Source organism: Plectropomus leopardus, chromosome 19 (assembly GCF_008729295.1).
Source record: "Plectropomus leopardus isolate mb chromosome 19, YSFRI_Pleo_2.0, whole genome shotgun sequence".
Lineage (NCBI taxonomy): Eukaryota > Metazoa > Chordata > Actinopteri > Perciformes > Serranidae > Plectropomus > Plectropomus leopardus.
The window spans coordinates 17,673,059-17,687,936 of NC_056481.1; the positions used below are offsets into that span (position 1 = coordinate 17,673,059).

Consider the following 14,878-nt stretch of genomic DNA (forward strand, 5'->3'; position numbering starts at 1 on the left):
ATACAAAAGATCAAATGTAAACATAAAACATCAGCAGTAGCCTTCATAAAATTAGTCTGTCTTAATAAAATACAGAGGGAAAAGTGCAGAGAAACATAAATAATTGTCATATTTTTAGTATGAACAACAGTTTATTTTATTACAAATCAGAGCATTTCTAAACCCTTTTTCATGCACAGACAATGACACAGAGGAATCCATTAAATGCACATTTTAATTCCATAACATAATTCTATGAAATGTGACAAAAGCTCATCTTAAACAAGAAGAATTGAATGGAATTACAGTATAATCAAAAAACTCATATGCATCTTATTAAAAAAAACATATGTATAAAATGAAATTGGGTTTTCGTAAAGCAATTTTATCACAAAAAATGTCAACCATGCAGTAGTCCAATTTAAATATAGTAGTAAAAAAAATATTGGAATCAGCCTGAATTGTAATCTCCCCTCATGTGATTAAAAATCCCCAAATTCAAAAGAAAATACAGTGGACACAATCTAAAACTGTTGCTGCAACATTTTCCCAAGTATTTCCTCGTGTGTGCGTTGTTAGTATGTAGTTCCACAGGGGACACAATGAGTAAATATTTTTATCTCTAAGGTGAAGTAGTTGACTGGGCGGGACGGCGCAAGGTGACACACCTCTGCTCTGTAAAAGCTTTCAATACCAAAGAGAGGAGAGGGAGTTACACTGAGACACAGGACAGGTTCTTCTGTCACTGTAAACACACTGTTGACACACAGCTGTTAACACCAGGAATTAAGTATTGGATACCCATTGACCTCGGTAAGTTGATCAAAAATCCATTTCCAATTATTAATCTCTGTTGTAGTCAGATATTGTAACACTTAAAAACAACTTAAATCAATTGAGGTATGTACACTAAGCATGAGGCGGAAACTGAACTGAGCGATGTTTAGTGGAATTTGTCACATGCTTGATATCAGTCATGCAACTAATGATGAATAAAGTGCAGTCATTTGTCAAGCTACTGAAAAATGATGCTGCCAATTCAATATTTTTGTTTGTTTGATGGAATTTTAAATTACTAATGTCGATTTACTGAAATCAAAAACATCCTGTCATGTCTCTATTGAAGTACATTTTTATTAGTTTTGCAAAATTCTGACAAAAAAAACCCAAATTGTGTTGTAAATATAGATATAAGCAGTGGAGTGTAGATACATTATTATGTGTTTTGTGGGGTGATGGACGGTGGTTGATTTAGTAGTTTTGTAGCTTTTTTGCACAGGGATGTTGATTCTTAATAATCCTTATATAGGGATTCAGTCAAGATATTAGACTGTATGTCTACTTAAGAATACTGTACATAAATTGCCATTTTTAGTCTGACTTTTACTTTGAAATACTCTATTATTACATTAATTCAACACTAATCACACCAATTTGGATCTGCTATTTAACACAAAGATGATGGCAAACATTTCTGCCATTTCTTTTTTTTTAATGGAACCAGCCTTAATGAAACGCAAGTGATACTGGAGGGTTGCTCTCTTGATAGCAGTGATCCCAGTATAACTGACCACTGAAAAGCATAGAGATTGAAGGGTAAGATACATTACTGTCGTCAGACTGGTTGGGCAGCTCACTCACTCACACAGCATAATCCCACATTATCTAAGCAGAGGTTGACGTGAGCTCAAATAGGAGACGGGAAACATGAAATAAGAATGTTGCTTTCTGAGATAGCCTACTGGGTTACACTTGTTTAGCAATAGGCTGCTGCATGCCTTAAAACAAAATCATCAGTACCAGTCGAACTGTCTGTAAATGCATCAGTGGTCCTTTGACAAAACCCTTTCGAATTACACTCAAAATGTTTCCTGGTCCCCTCCTCTCTCGATGCTATGGAAGCCCATTTTTGCCTAGTCATAATGATAAACCTTCTCATAATAATGACTTCATACCTCATTATAAGGAGACATGTTCTCAAAATTATGAGTTTATTACTTATCTTAAAAATAATGCCTTTGTTTCAAAAATTAATGATTCACTTATCCTAGAATAATGATTTAGTACCTCAAAATAATGACTTACGTATCTTAAAAATAATAACTAAGGATGCTTATCTCAAAATAATAACTTAGCATGACAAAATAATGAATTGGTATCTCAAACTAATGAGAAACCTTCTCAAAAGAATGATTTACTTATCTCAAAATAATGACAAAATATCTCAAAAATAATAAGTTGTCTCAAAATAATGATACAGTATCTAAAAAAATGAGTTATCTTGGAGTAATAATTTAGTATCTCAAAACAATGACTCGCTTATCTTAAAATGATGAGTAACCTGTCTCAAAATATTGACCTAATTATCTCAAAATATTGAGTTAGTATCTTAAAGTATCTCAAAACAATGTGAAACTTTCTATAAATTTTGAGTTAGTAGCTCAAGATTAAAAGGTTGTGTTTCAAATAATGAATATGTGTCTGAAAATATTGAGAAATGTTAGCAAGCGCAAATGGTGAGAGTATTTCTCATTATTTTCTGAATCAAACTCATTACGTTGAGCTACAAAGTCATTATTTGAGAAACTTTCTCAATATGTTGAGCTGTAATCTCTTTATTTTGAGTGAATCTATTATTTGAATCTATTATTTTGTTTTTCATAATAATGACTGACTGGATTTTTTTTCTTTCATCACACTAATGACAACAGGCTTCTATGATGCAAACTCATGAAAAGCTGCTCTAACTTAAACCTCTCCATTGTCTCACACCAGGACAGGATGACAAACATCTTGCGGTATCTTGTTAATGTAAGTCTCATCTGCTGCACCTTGTCCTCTGACTGATAGTTCAAAGATGCTCTTTTCCTCACCTCTTCATCCTTTACCTCTGTCTCCCTGCCTGCAGCACCTGCTGACGTTCTCCCTCCAGGACGGGGATGTGCAGAACGTGGAGGAAGCCCAGACTCGTCTCTCCTTCCTGGCTGAGAACAAAAAGCTGTGGAGTCAACAGATGTTCCTGGATGTTGGAGCACAAGCCATCCATCTGCGAGACACACAGAGCGAGGTGAGAACAAATGCACTGTGGTCATCAAATAGGCCTGTCTGTTGTGAATGACTGAAACGAACAAAGATGAGATTTAGATAAGATAAGATAAGATAAGATAAGATAAGATAAGATAAGATAAGATAAGATAAAATAAGAAAAGATAAGATAAGATAAGATAAGATAAGATAAGATAAGATAAGATAAGATAAGATAAGATAAGTTAAGATAAGATAAGATAAGATAAGATAAGATAATCCTTTATTGATTGAAATTTAAGTTTTGCAAGGGTAAGTACAAGGGTAAAAGTTGCATGCATGAAAGGTCAAATAGAATAACACATAACTTATAAAAGATCAACATACTGGACAAAAAATACAGTGGCTTATTGAGAAATGCCACTCATAATTGCATGCATAAAAACCTTCAGTTTCATCTACTCGTGCAGGACGAGCTGGAGAGGTACTCTTTCAGATCCATCTACCGCTGTGACGCAGTTAACACAGAAAAACACTTCCCATCCCTCCTTCTCCTGGTCTGCCAAAGCGCAGATCAGGAGAAACCGGACATTCACTTCTTTAACTGCGAGACAGTGAAGGTGAGTAATAACAAACCTTAACAGCTTCCCCAGTCTGACTCAGTGCGTCAGTTTGAATTGTAGGTCCCGGTTCAGGTTTTACAAGTGATGCCACTTCCTGATTCCCATTGTCACAGGCAGAGAAAATCTGTGACGACATCGCACGCGCAGTTTCGGGTTCCAGCAGGAGTAAGAAGGTGCCTGATGCCCTCAGGTACAGTGAATGTCATGGTCACAAGGCAACAAAATGTGTGGAAAAATATCAAAATGGCTTTTAGGAGGATTTTAAAACTGATAACAACTCATTAGAAATTTGCTCCTAATGACAATTCAAGATTATAAGTGCCCAATTTCAATGTCATATTGTGGTTTTAACAGAGGAAAGTGTGTCTCTGTGTGTGTGTGTGTGTGTTTGCATTCATATTGTATAGCAGGACAGCCAAACAAAAGAGAAACAGATATCATTCAGACCAACGTCCCATTAAACTGTTTGCATTTCCCCTCTTTTTTACTAACAGTATATCATATTTTCCACTGAATCAAAGCAGCCTGCTGGCACTGTCCACCTGTCTGAGAGAGAGAGACAGAGAGAGAGAGAGAGGACAGAGTAAACAGCTGAGAGAGAGAAAGACCTGTTTTACAGGTTTGCACATAACTTAGGAAGGTGTGACAGAGATAACAAGGCCTTTGTGACAAAAGCAGAGAGAAAGAGAGAGCAGAGGACGGATGACAGCGGCGGTGTGTGTGCTCGGGGCCTAAACGGATTACCTGCTTTGACAATTTTCTCTTTAAAGGACGTGTGAAGGACAGATATGTGGTAAGACGGACCTACAGCTGGATTTATGCATTTCAATGTTGATACAACCAAGAGACTGCGAAGTTTGAATCAACACACTTAGGAATATTTCACGAGAGAGGGCCAACATGCATGTTTGGGCTGATTTTTTGTCTTTTCCAGTTGAAACTGACTAGTTGCTGCCTGATTTGCTGAAAAGGAGAATTTAGTTTGAGGGACAGTGTTGTGTGCAATGTAGGCTCCAGCCATGAGAAAGCACAGTCAGACTGTTTACTGTACTTTCAGAGTGCAATAAGGGCTGAGGGATTGAATTTCAGAGGTATCACGTTATATCTATTGATGGAGGACTGTGTCTGTCTGGCTGCATTCACTGATCAAAGATGTCCTCCAGTTTGTCTCTGAGGCTGCATCCGTTTGAGGCTTTCACATTGAAGATGAGCCTGTCCTTCAATACAAGTGTTTGTTTGAAGTGTTTAACCTTTTGAACCCTAAGCAAACTGATGTGTTTATTTCAAAAACATGGGGTGGGGGGTGGGGGGGGGTAATGAGCAACTTGAATAAGAAATGTTTCACAAATTGCAAGCAATTGGTGGATTTATAGAATTATTTACTTTTTTTAAGCACTTTTCCCAAGTCTCATTTGCCTTGTTTGAATTTTCTTTCTTTTTTTTAAATCTTATTTTCAGGTAATGTTCTTGAACTTTTTACTAATTTCTTGTTAATTTTTGCGTCATTTCTTCTTTTGTTGCTCATTGCCTTATTCCCATGTTTTTGAAAGGAATTAAGGCAATTTCTTGCAGGTTTCAAAGAGTTCAGGGTGTTTCCTATGATTGTGCTGACTTATGGGTCACTGCCACCATCAACATGAAGAGCTGTTAGCATCACCTGCAGTATTTTGTAGGAGAAGGGCGCAGTGTTGAAACTCTCCTCTCGTCCTCTAGGCTCGCTCAGAGTGGGGGAGAGGTGATCGACCCCTATGAAATCCCAAGTCACCCTATCCCACATGCTCCAAATCCACCACCACCGAACCCTCCACCTTACCCTGGACCCAGAGGTAAGAAAAAAAGACTATATTTCCCATGAAAGCTTGTGTGTGACTTTAAAAGTATTTGACATGATGAGAAGGTAAGAGGAAGGGAAAAGGACACGACAGAGGTATTTAGGAGCACAGAGATTGCTTTGTGTGTTTGTGTGTGTGTATTTAAAGGGGGGGGGGTTTCAGGGGTAAAAGGGGGCAGGGATTCCAAATGCAAGCAGGGCCATGAATGAAAATGGATGAACTGAATCTTCTCTTCTACAACAGCGAACGGCATGAACGGCGGGCCTGATATCTCCTTCCTGCGAGCAGAGCGAGAAGTGGTACGTCTGCTCCATCACCTTTGCGCCCTCTCACTCACCTTAATTCATATATTCTGAACAGCATGATAAACTGATTCTCCAATCCTCAGGGGATCCTCAATCACTGTTTCGATGACATCGAGAGCTTCATGGCCAAACTGCAGCAGACTGCTGAGGCTGCAACTGTGCTGAACCAGAGGAAGAAGAAAAAGAAGAAAAGCAAAAAGCAAAGTGCTGAAGGTAGAAAGAGATGGGTGGATTTCTTTGCAGATTATACCCTCAAGAATATCCTGTTGAAATAACACAAGATTGGGTTTATTTTTTGAACAACAGAAGATTTACTCACTGCAAAGGCCCGTCCTCCACCAGAGGAGGAATTCATTGATATCTTCCAGAAATTCAAGTATTGCTTCAGCCTACTGGTGTGTATTCAGTCCATATTATATTTTTGTATTTTACATCAGTTTTTATTTTCAGTGTTATATTTTATTTTATTTTATTTTATTTTATTTTATTTTATTTTATTTTATTTTATTTTATTTTATTGCTCATTTCAGTTTCATTAATAATTGGCAAATTAAAACTACACATTTTCTTTACATTTGTGTTTGGTTTAGTTTGTTATGTTAGTAGCTTCTTAATTTATTTTTATTTTTATTTTGATATAAAAAAAATCACACCTATTTTATTTTTTTTAGCTTAGAATTAGTTAACTAAAATAACCTTGATTCAGTCACATTTCTTTTTTCTCTCTCTCTTTTTGTCATTCTTGCTGTGCCACATGGTAAAATTCCTCCATTTCTTTCTTTCTAGGCTCGTCTAAAGTCAGCCATCTCCAATCCTTCGTCAGAGGAGCTTGTTCACCATATATTCAAACCTTTGGATATGGTGAGTGCTATAACCTCTAAGTCACCACCAGCCAGGGCTTGCAAGGGCAACACCTGTTGTTGCTATTGCTGTAAACACGAGGCCTCGTCTGTTATAGCAGCACAGATAAAAACAAGCCTGCGCAGGAAATGACAAATATCTTTAAATGAATCTCATGATGTCATATTGTTGACTATATGGGAACAGGTGAACAGGGAACAAAGATGTAGATAACGCTTATAGACATGGTAATTAAGTTTTATCATAGATGTTGCAGATTTGTCCCTGAGCTGGTATTAAACACAAGTGTAAAAAAAACCCAAATATGTCATGCAACATGTCATTATCAATGAAAATCATCAGTTTGGCTAAGTAAAGAAACTACAAGTTCCACTCAGTATTTACACAGGGCCGTTCCTGTGTGATAGCCGAAAGTGAAACTCCAAACCCTGGATAAATGCAGCATTTGTTAGGTCAGCTTTACATGGCAGTATTTGTATGCAGGTATGTGTTCTTGGTACACAGTCGGTGCAACATTTGTTTTAGATTTGAAGTGGATTTTCTGTTTGCATGAAAGGCCACATTGCTGTCCCCTGACTGCTGCTTTGGATTATTATTGTTCCTGCTGTCAAAAATAGGTCATTTATGGCTTTCTGTAAAATTTGTAATTATATGACAAAATATTAGTTCTTACAACATTTACATACTTTATTTCGATGGTTAAATGAGCTTGCAGATCCGAAGACCTTGCATTAAAGTCACAACAATAATGTAGAAGTAGTCTTGGCATTGCAATCTGGAGAACTCAACAGCACGAGTCAGGAGAAAATGGAAAAAAGCAGTTCATATATAAGCATTATTTAAATTATTGTTATTATTGAATTATTATTTAATGAAAGTTGGTGGAAGGGGGAAGCATGGGCTGAGGAAATTCCCATTCAGTTTTGAAGTAGATACAAATGAAGGGGCAGATATATATGAATTTTCACTTTTCTTAACATTGCATTTGGCTTTGGCGGACACATATAGAAATTAGTTGTTAAGGAAATAATTCCAACAGTTTTGGAAATATATCCAGTCATACTGTATGTGTGCTTGTAGATTTGCATATCATAGAGTATCCCGCTCATTAAGAATAAAATGTGAAGCATTAGATATGGAATTTCAGGTGTGTCAGCTGATGTTTGATATGACATAATGTAATGAGTTATGAATCAGTTCTCACCAGGAGAATCAAAGGGTGGAACGGGTTGTTTGATTTGTGTACACTGGCACACCCGCATGGAAACAGCTTTTTTTCTCAAGCACCAGTGGTTGTTAGAGTTTCACAATCAGACATCGTTTTTGCAGACCTCTAACTCTGGTTTTTGTCTTATCTGTGTGTGTGCAGATGGTAAAAACAACAGGGGGACCAGCTCTCGGAGCCTCAGTGTCCAGCCCGGCCCTGAGCACCTCTGCTGTCTCTCTGCTACAAGACAACCTGAGCGAGGAGGAGAGGCAGCTGTGGACGTCTCTGGGTCCCAACTGGACGCTGCCAACGGTCAGTATCAGCAATCACTTGGCTTGCCAGTGTAACAGTGATACCATGACATAAATTAAGTTTTCTTCTATTTTGCCTGGCCTCTCCTTGGATAATTTATTATACTTCTTCTCGCCATATTAACAAATATTGGCGGCTCATTCTCATCTCATAACATAAAACTTACAATGACATTTGATTTATTTGAAAGTTAAATGGGAATTTTTAATGTAAAGAATGTTTACATCCAGCCAATGAGGTGTAAAAATGGTCTGATGTAAAAGATATGTATTATTGACAAATAAAATAAAATAAAATAGTGGCTGCTGGCAGCCAAAGATAGCGCTACCTATTAAGTGATATAAGTGGTTGCTTAGGATGCCCTGGTCTAGAAAACACAGGAGACAATAACAAAATAAAAATGGAACTTCCTGACAACATTTCATGTCATTTTTTGCCAACAAATACTGAAAAAACGATCAGTTCAAAGACAGACAGAATGAACAGTTCAAATAGGCTTAATAATTAATTTACCGTCCCCTAAGTAACAAGTACTCCCAGGATTCTGTTGTAAATAAAATATTGCTTATAAGCTTAGGGTGTAATATATTGTATTTACTGTGATCTTTTTTTTCATAGTGTTGCTGTGAGTAGGTCTCACTTTAGTTTTTACATGCTTATTTGTACATTAGTACTGATATTTACCACATACACAAGTTGGCTCAGTGCCACATAAACACATTACAGTGATGGGGGCTCCCCAAATAGAATTCTGCTTAAGGCCCCCCAAAAGTCTAGGTTTGGCCCTGCTGGCAGTTTCAACCCCAACATGTAAGCACTGATATCAACTTCCAAAAATTGGAAGATGGACTTTATTAATCAGAAATAATAGTTTTGGTCACGCTGTAAAGTAAAACCCAAGTGCAAAAAGGACTAATGCAGTGACTCTGTGTGCTCCCTCAGCTCTCAGCTCAGAGGGCCCGTGGCTCCCTACACACCTGTCTTCTTGGATGGTTGGAAGCCAGAAGCCTTTAGGGCAGACGGGCAGGTTTGGGAGGATCCGGTCGAGTCACAGCACAAACATGAGGCCCTCCAAGTAAAACAAGAGGTATGGAATACCTGAAAACGGTATGGGTTAAACACTCGCCTCCGGTGTGTGTCAGAAGAGAGGAGCGAGATGCACTCAAAATATGTGTGTGTAAAAGCACAACACAGGGGCTGAACATAATAACAGACACACGATAATATATAAATATCAAGTGCAATAATCACTGCAGCTGCCCTTTGTTGTAGAGTTGCTTAAGTTGCTTCAAAAACTGTATGTTGTGGATGTTCTTTTTATTGAAAACTGTTTGCTCTAAAATAGCCTTGCATTCTTGTGTTGTTAACAATTTAAGGCATGCTTTATAATTATTAAAGGGACAGTTCACCCAAAAATCAAAAAATTTATTTTTTTACTCTTTCCTGGAGTGCCATTTATCAAGCTAGATTGTTCTGGTGAGCGCTGCAAGAGTGTTGGAGATATCTGTTGTAGGGATGCCTTTTCTCGAATGTACTGAAAGTAGATGGCACTCAGCTTGTGGTGCTCAAAAAAATACATTTGCAAGACTCAATAATAATGTGTCTTTTCAGAAATCATGGCCCGGTTACTCAAGATAATCTATGGATCTTGTTTGAGCAGTTTGATGTCGGAACTGTCTTCTTTCAATTGAACTGCGTCTATATTCATAAATATCCATCTTGTTTTACCCACAGCAGCAGCAGCAGGAGCCAGCTGCTCCTCCAGAATCTCGTGTCAGCGATGAAACGTAGGTTATCTTGAAGAAGCAAATCAGCTGCCACAGTTTTCGCCCTGACTGTATGGTAACAATGTCTGTTTCCTTTCCTCTCAGAGACAGCAGCTCACTCCCACCAGAGTCTGAAAGGATGTACAGCTGCACTTATGACTTCATAGCCAGGAACAGTAGTGAACTCTCAGTGCAGCAGGGGGAGACACTCGAGGTAAAAAAAAAAAAAGTAGCACACAGTGAGAAATGTTCATGGTGCATTCAGGAACCAATCACCAAGCATGACAGCTGACAGCAACTCCTCTATCTGACAGGTGGTTGAATCGTCCAAGCGCTGGTGGAAGTGTCGTAATCGTTTCAACCAGATTGGATTTGTTCCCTTCAACATCCTGGATCCCTTGACTCACATAGACAGCCCCGTCACGCACACACCCCCTCGTGTAAGACACAAAAACACACATGCACACACACATGAATTAGACAAGACACAATGTTCTCTCACCTGTAAAAACGTGGATTCCAGTGTGATGTTACTCCCCGCTCCTCATTCCTTCAGGCTCCAGCTCCGCCTCCCCTCGCCAAGACTTTCTCTGTAGTCCCACCAAGTCCTCCTACTCTGCCTCAGGCCCTCACCCAACCTTCTCAGCGCCCACGCAGCTTACCGCCATACAGCCAACATATACCTGCCACAGAGGACCCAGATTCAAAAGGTAAAAAACAAACAAAAAAAACTTAACTGGGTGTGTTTGTGTTGGAGGTGTGGGTGTGTCAAATAAATGCTGATATGAGGTGGTTTGACTATATATAATACACACACACACATACATATACACACACACACACACACACACACACACACATATAATATATATATATATATATATATCTGGCTCAGTTACTGTGTGAGTCAGAAATTAAAATCACAAAGACAAACTATGGATTGTATAAAAAGTCTGGCCAAAATAAAACAGGTGCACCACTAAGCTACACATTAAACCTGTGAGGGTTTTTTTTTATTTTAAATCATGGGGATAAAGGTAATGAGTAATGAGTGACATGAGAAATGTCCTGCAAATTGCAAGATTTTGTAGAGAGGAGCATATTAAAATTATTTCAATCAGCTGACCTGGTGAACTTTCCAAGGACTTCAAACTTGTTAGAATAATTTTTGTTTTCCATTAGTAAAATGGATTTTTTAAATTTTTTATTTTACTAAGGATAAACATGCAGGCAGTCCATTGAGCCATTTATGATGATCATTTTTCATTTTGCCTGTAACAGACATAAACTTAAAAATATTAACTTTTTTTCTGTTATGTTCTTTTGGAGGACAGCCTACAAAGAAAAGCTTGGGCACTATAGTAAATTGTATTCATAAAATCTTTTCCATCATATATTTTACTTCTGCCCAGGACTTTAAAAAATCCTTTTATATTCTCAAACACAGTGGAAAAATGCTCCTTTGGATTGTCCACATTTAAAATCTGGGATATTACTATCAAATGTATTTAGCGCCTCTGTGCACATCATCCAGTGATAACACAGGTATTTGTTGTTTGTGTTTAAGCTTACATCATTTGTCACTTTTTATCTTTGCAGTCATGCAGATAAATGACGAGCTGCTCCAAAGGCTGACCAATGGAAAGGCTCAGCTGAACAAACCTCTGGTCATCCCTCGCTCCTCGGAGACCTCTGTGCCTCTGGATTACCACTCTCCTCCAGACGAGGTAGCTGAGTGGCTCAGAGGGAAGGGCTTCAGTGAACCGTGAGTGCTGTCTCATGTTGTTTACACATTGGGAATACTCCCAGTTTGTAGTTATCTGTTAATAAAAATATATGACCTAAAAATTTAACACTCAAAGCAGTTTTAAAGAAAATACATAAAAAAATATATAGAAAAAGTAAATAACTAAAATATGCAGATGATTTTCTGTATCAATGCACATTTTCCAGTTAAGGATGGATATTTTCAATGTAATGCAAGGCTCAAAAAGAGTTTTAATTGTGTTGATTCTGACTTTGGTATTTTTTTTGTTTTCTGGCCCTCAGGACAGTGTCATGTTTGGGAGTGTTGACAGGTGCCCAGCTCTTCTCCCTCAACAAGGAGGAGCTACGAGCTGTGATTCCAGACGAGGGCGCCAGAGTGTACAGCCAGCTAACTGTGCAGAAATCACTGCTGGAGGTAAATAAACTCACTGAAACCTGGGAAAATAGGCTTGATTATCTCAAAAATATGGGAAGGCAATGAGCAGTGTAAGAGGAAATGACCCAAAAATTAGCATGAAATTTGTAAAATAAATAAATAAATAAACAAAAAAGTAAAAGAAAATTGCCCCAAAATATACAAAGACAGCAAAATTGGAAAGTAAAACAAACAAACAAATAAAAACAAGGAAATTACCAGAAGAAATGTGCTTAAAAATTGTAATTCTGTAAATATTTAATTTTGATAATTTTGATATTATAGTTCTACTAACATTTGCCCTTTATCTTTTAAAAAATATTTTTCTACTTATTTCTACTTATTTCCAAGTTGCTCAATGCCTGTTGCCATCTTCCACGAGAAAAAAAAAATCATGCCAATTTGCTCAGAGTTCAAAGGTTGAAATACATCTAAAAAAAAAAAAAAAGCGTGTGAATGCAGCACAAGGAATGCCATGTCAGTCAAGGTGTGCAAGCATGAAAATACAATTAAGGCCATTTTAAAGCTGCACCATACACCCCTGTTTGTATCACTGACTAAATTATTTAGTTGACACAACACGCATTTGAGGAGGGATCAATATTTGAATGTGCGGAGAGAGCAGGACAAATGTAGAAGTTTTGACAACAGGAAAAAACCAAAATCTCTCTCAAAATCAGATTAAACTATGTTTTTTTTATGTTTGCAAAACTGATGCTTAATTTTTTGCATTAATTTCATTGACTAAACAGAAATTACAGCACGTAACAAATAGTAATAACAGCAAGTATCAAACATGTAAAAAATCTAAAATCCAGTGAACTGTTTGAGAACTGATTCTGTGTTTATTTCAGTTTTTTCTGCTAACGCAACCTGGTGCCTTGAAAAACAAGCCACAGCATAATTTCTTGGTTACCAGCAACATAATTTACCGAATGTCAGAAATGTGAATTCTTTTTGCACTTCGTTTTTGACCAATGCTACGGTTTCTTGTAATACTTTGGACCCTACATCGGAGTCAAAGGCAGAATTAAAGTTAAATGCATTTGTTGTTGAGCTGGTTGTTGGCAGAAAGCAGAAGCTGGAGTTGATGGAGACTGCAGACAGGCAGGCTGAGGATGGATGGCAGAGGGCTGGCAGACTGAGCACTTCCTTCTAACTGAGTTCTGGAAGTAGATGAGTGCAGACATGAGGCAAAAACTGAACACAAAGAAAAAGGCGCACTGGAAAATCCAACTGATTACACTAAGACAAAAAATACTCAAACTATAAATAAAATGGTGCATCCAACAATAAATACCACTAGAGTCGACAGAATAATCTGACAGAGTAAAGGTGAAGCTTGAGTCCTTACACTGAGGCTGACGAGGAGGAGATGAGTTGCATGTGTGAAGTTCTGCCAGGTGCTTGTTGCAGCAGCCGCGCCCTCCAGAGACACACACAGACACACACACACACACACACACACACAGAGAGAGAGAGAGGAGCAGAACACTAGGAAAAGTGAAAAACGAGTTCATAGCCAGAGCTGTGATAGTTAAATCAATTTATTGATGCCGCCATGAGTCACTTGATTCTGTCATACAATAATAAAAGAAGTACTCAGTAATACTACACTTTACAAATACTCTTTTACACATTAAAAAATTGAAAATATTACTTAAGTAAAAATATAGAAACTGAAGTACCAAAAGTAAAAGTAATGTATTGATGCATCAGTGTTTTAATCACTTCAATATTGTAGCCAGTAAAGTTATATAGATAATTAGTTAGATCATTTTAATGTCTTTATATGTATTTTATACATTATTTTACATGCTGCTGGGTAGCTTGTGATTTTTTTCCCCTGGTAACCAGTTAAAAAAAAGTTTTTAATTCTATTTTGTATTGTTAATCTGAATATGACAAGTAAGTAGTATGTAGCGGAGTAAAAAGTACAGTATTTGCATCGTATTTGCCTAGGATGTAGTAGAGTAGAAGCAGACAGTAGCAGGGAACAGAAATACTCAAAGCACCTCAAATGTGTACTAATTTCCACCACTGTTGTCACGATGGTATTTTGTGAATAATTTTAAATCCTGAAAATACTGAATAATAATAATAGTAATGCATCAGGCTTATTTAGCATTTTTCAGAGTCCTTGAAGATGCTAAATAGTGTATGTGTATATATATATATATTGGTATATATATATAACACATATATATATATACCACACAGAATAATGAGCCTTTGCCTTCATCTGACCTCATTTGGTTTTGCTTTCTACAGGATGCCAGAAGGGCCACAGAGTTGGAGGCCGTCATGGAGAAACAGAAGCAGAAGGTGGACCTGAAACTGGAGAGCAGCACGTTGTGAGCAGCGGGCGTCTCCATCAGGAAGAGTTTCACATGAAGGATTGTGTTCTTCTGGTTTTGTTGTCACTTGAGAGTGAACTCCTGAATTATTCATTCTGTTCACCAGAAAACAAACATGTGACAGTGACCATCTAACATTGTCTGTGAACACCATCATGCTGTAGTGACTTTGTCTTAAAACCAAAGTGTTTGGCAGCGAACCAGAAATTTGAGCTTTTAATGAAAGCAGATGCAGATTAAATATTTTAAAGTACACCGTTTGTAATGTATGTTTATTGATTTCAATGTGAATAGTTTTCTGGTCTCATCTCTACTTAGTAGGTAAGGACTAACTTATATGAAATGTATTTATCTTTATTTGTAGAATACTTGTCTAATAACTCCACCGTGATTAACATGCCTTGACAATGACAAGACCTTGGCAGACAAT

The 14,878-nt window shown here is 37.5% G+C and overlaps 1 protein-coding gene across 1 annotated transcript; it reads left to right on the top strand.

Annotated features, from left to right (window-relative positions):
- The first annotated feature begins 702 nt into the window (after positions 1–702).
- Positions 703–14,703, top strand: LOC121958779 (epidermal growth factor receptor kinase substrate 8-like protein 1). The gene is made up of 19 exons (XM_042507898.1): positions 703–792; positions 2,755–2,790; positions 2,888–3,046; positions 3,474–3,623; positions 3,740–3,816; positions 5,340–5,452; positions 5,702–5,757; positions 5,847–5,976; positions 6,070–6,158; positions 6,550–6,624; positions 7,994–8,172; positions 9,086–9,230; positions 9,878–9,930; positions 10,015–10,123; positions 10,224–10,349; positions 10,466–10,619; positions 11,509–11,674; positions 11,959–12,091; positions 14,363–14,703. Exons 2-19 carry the CDS (start codon positions 2,761–2,763, stop codon positions 14,447–14,449), a joined length of 2,031 nt encoding a protein of 676 aa, XP_042363832.1. The 5' UTR covers positions 703–792; positions 2,755–2,760; the 3' UTR covers positions 14,450–14,703.
- Positions 14,704–14,878: the final 175 nt, after the last annotated feature.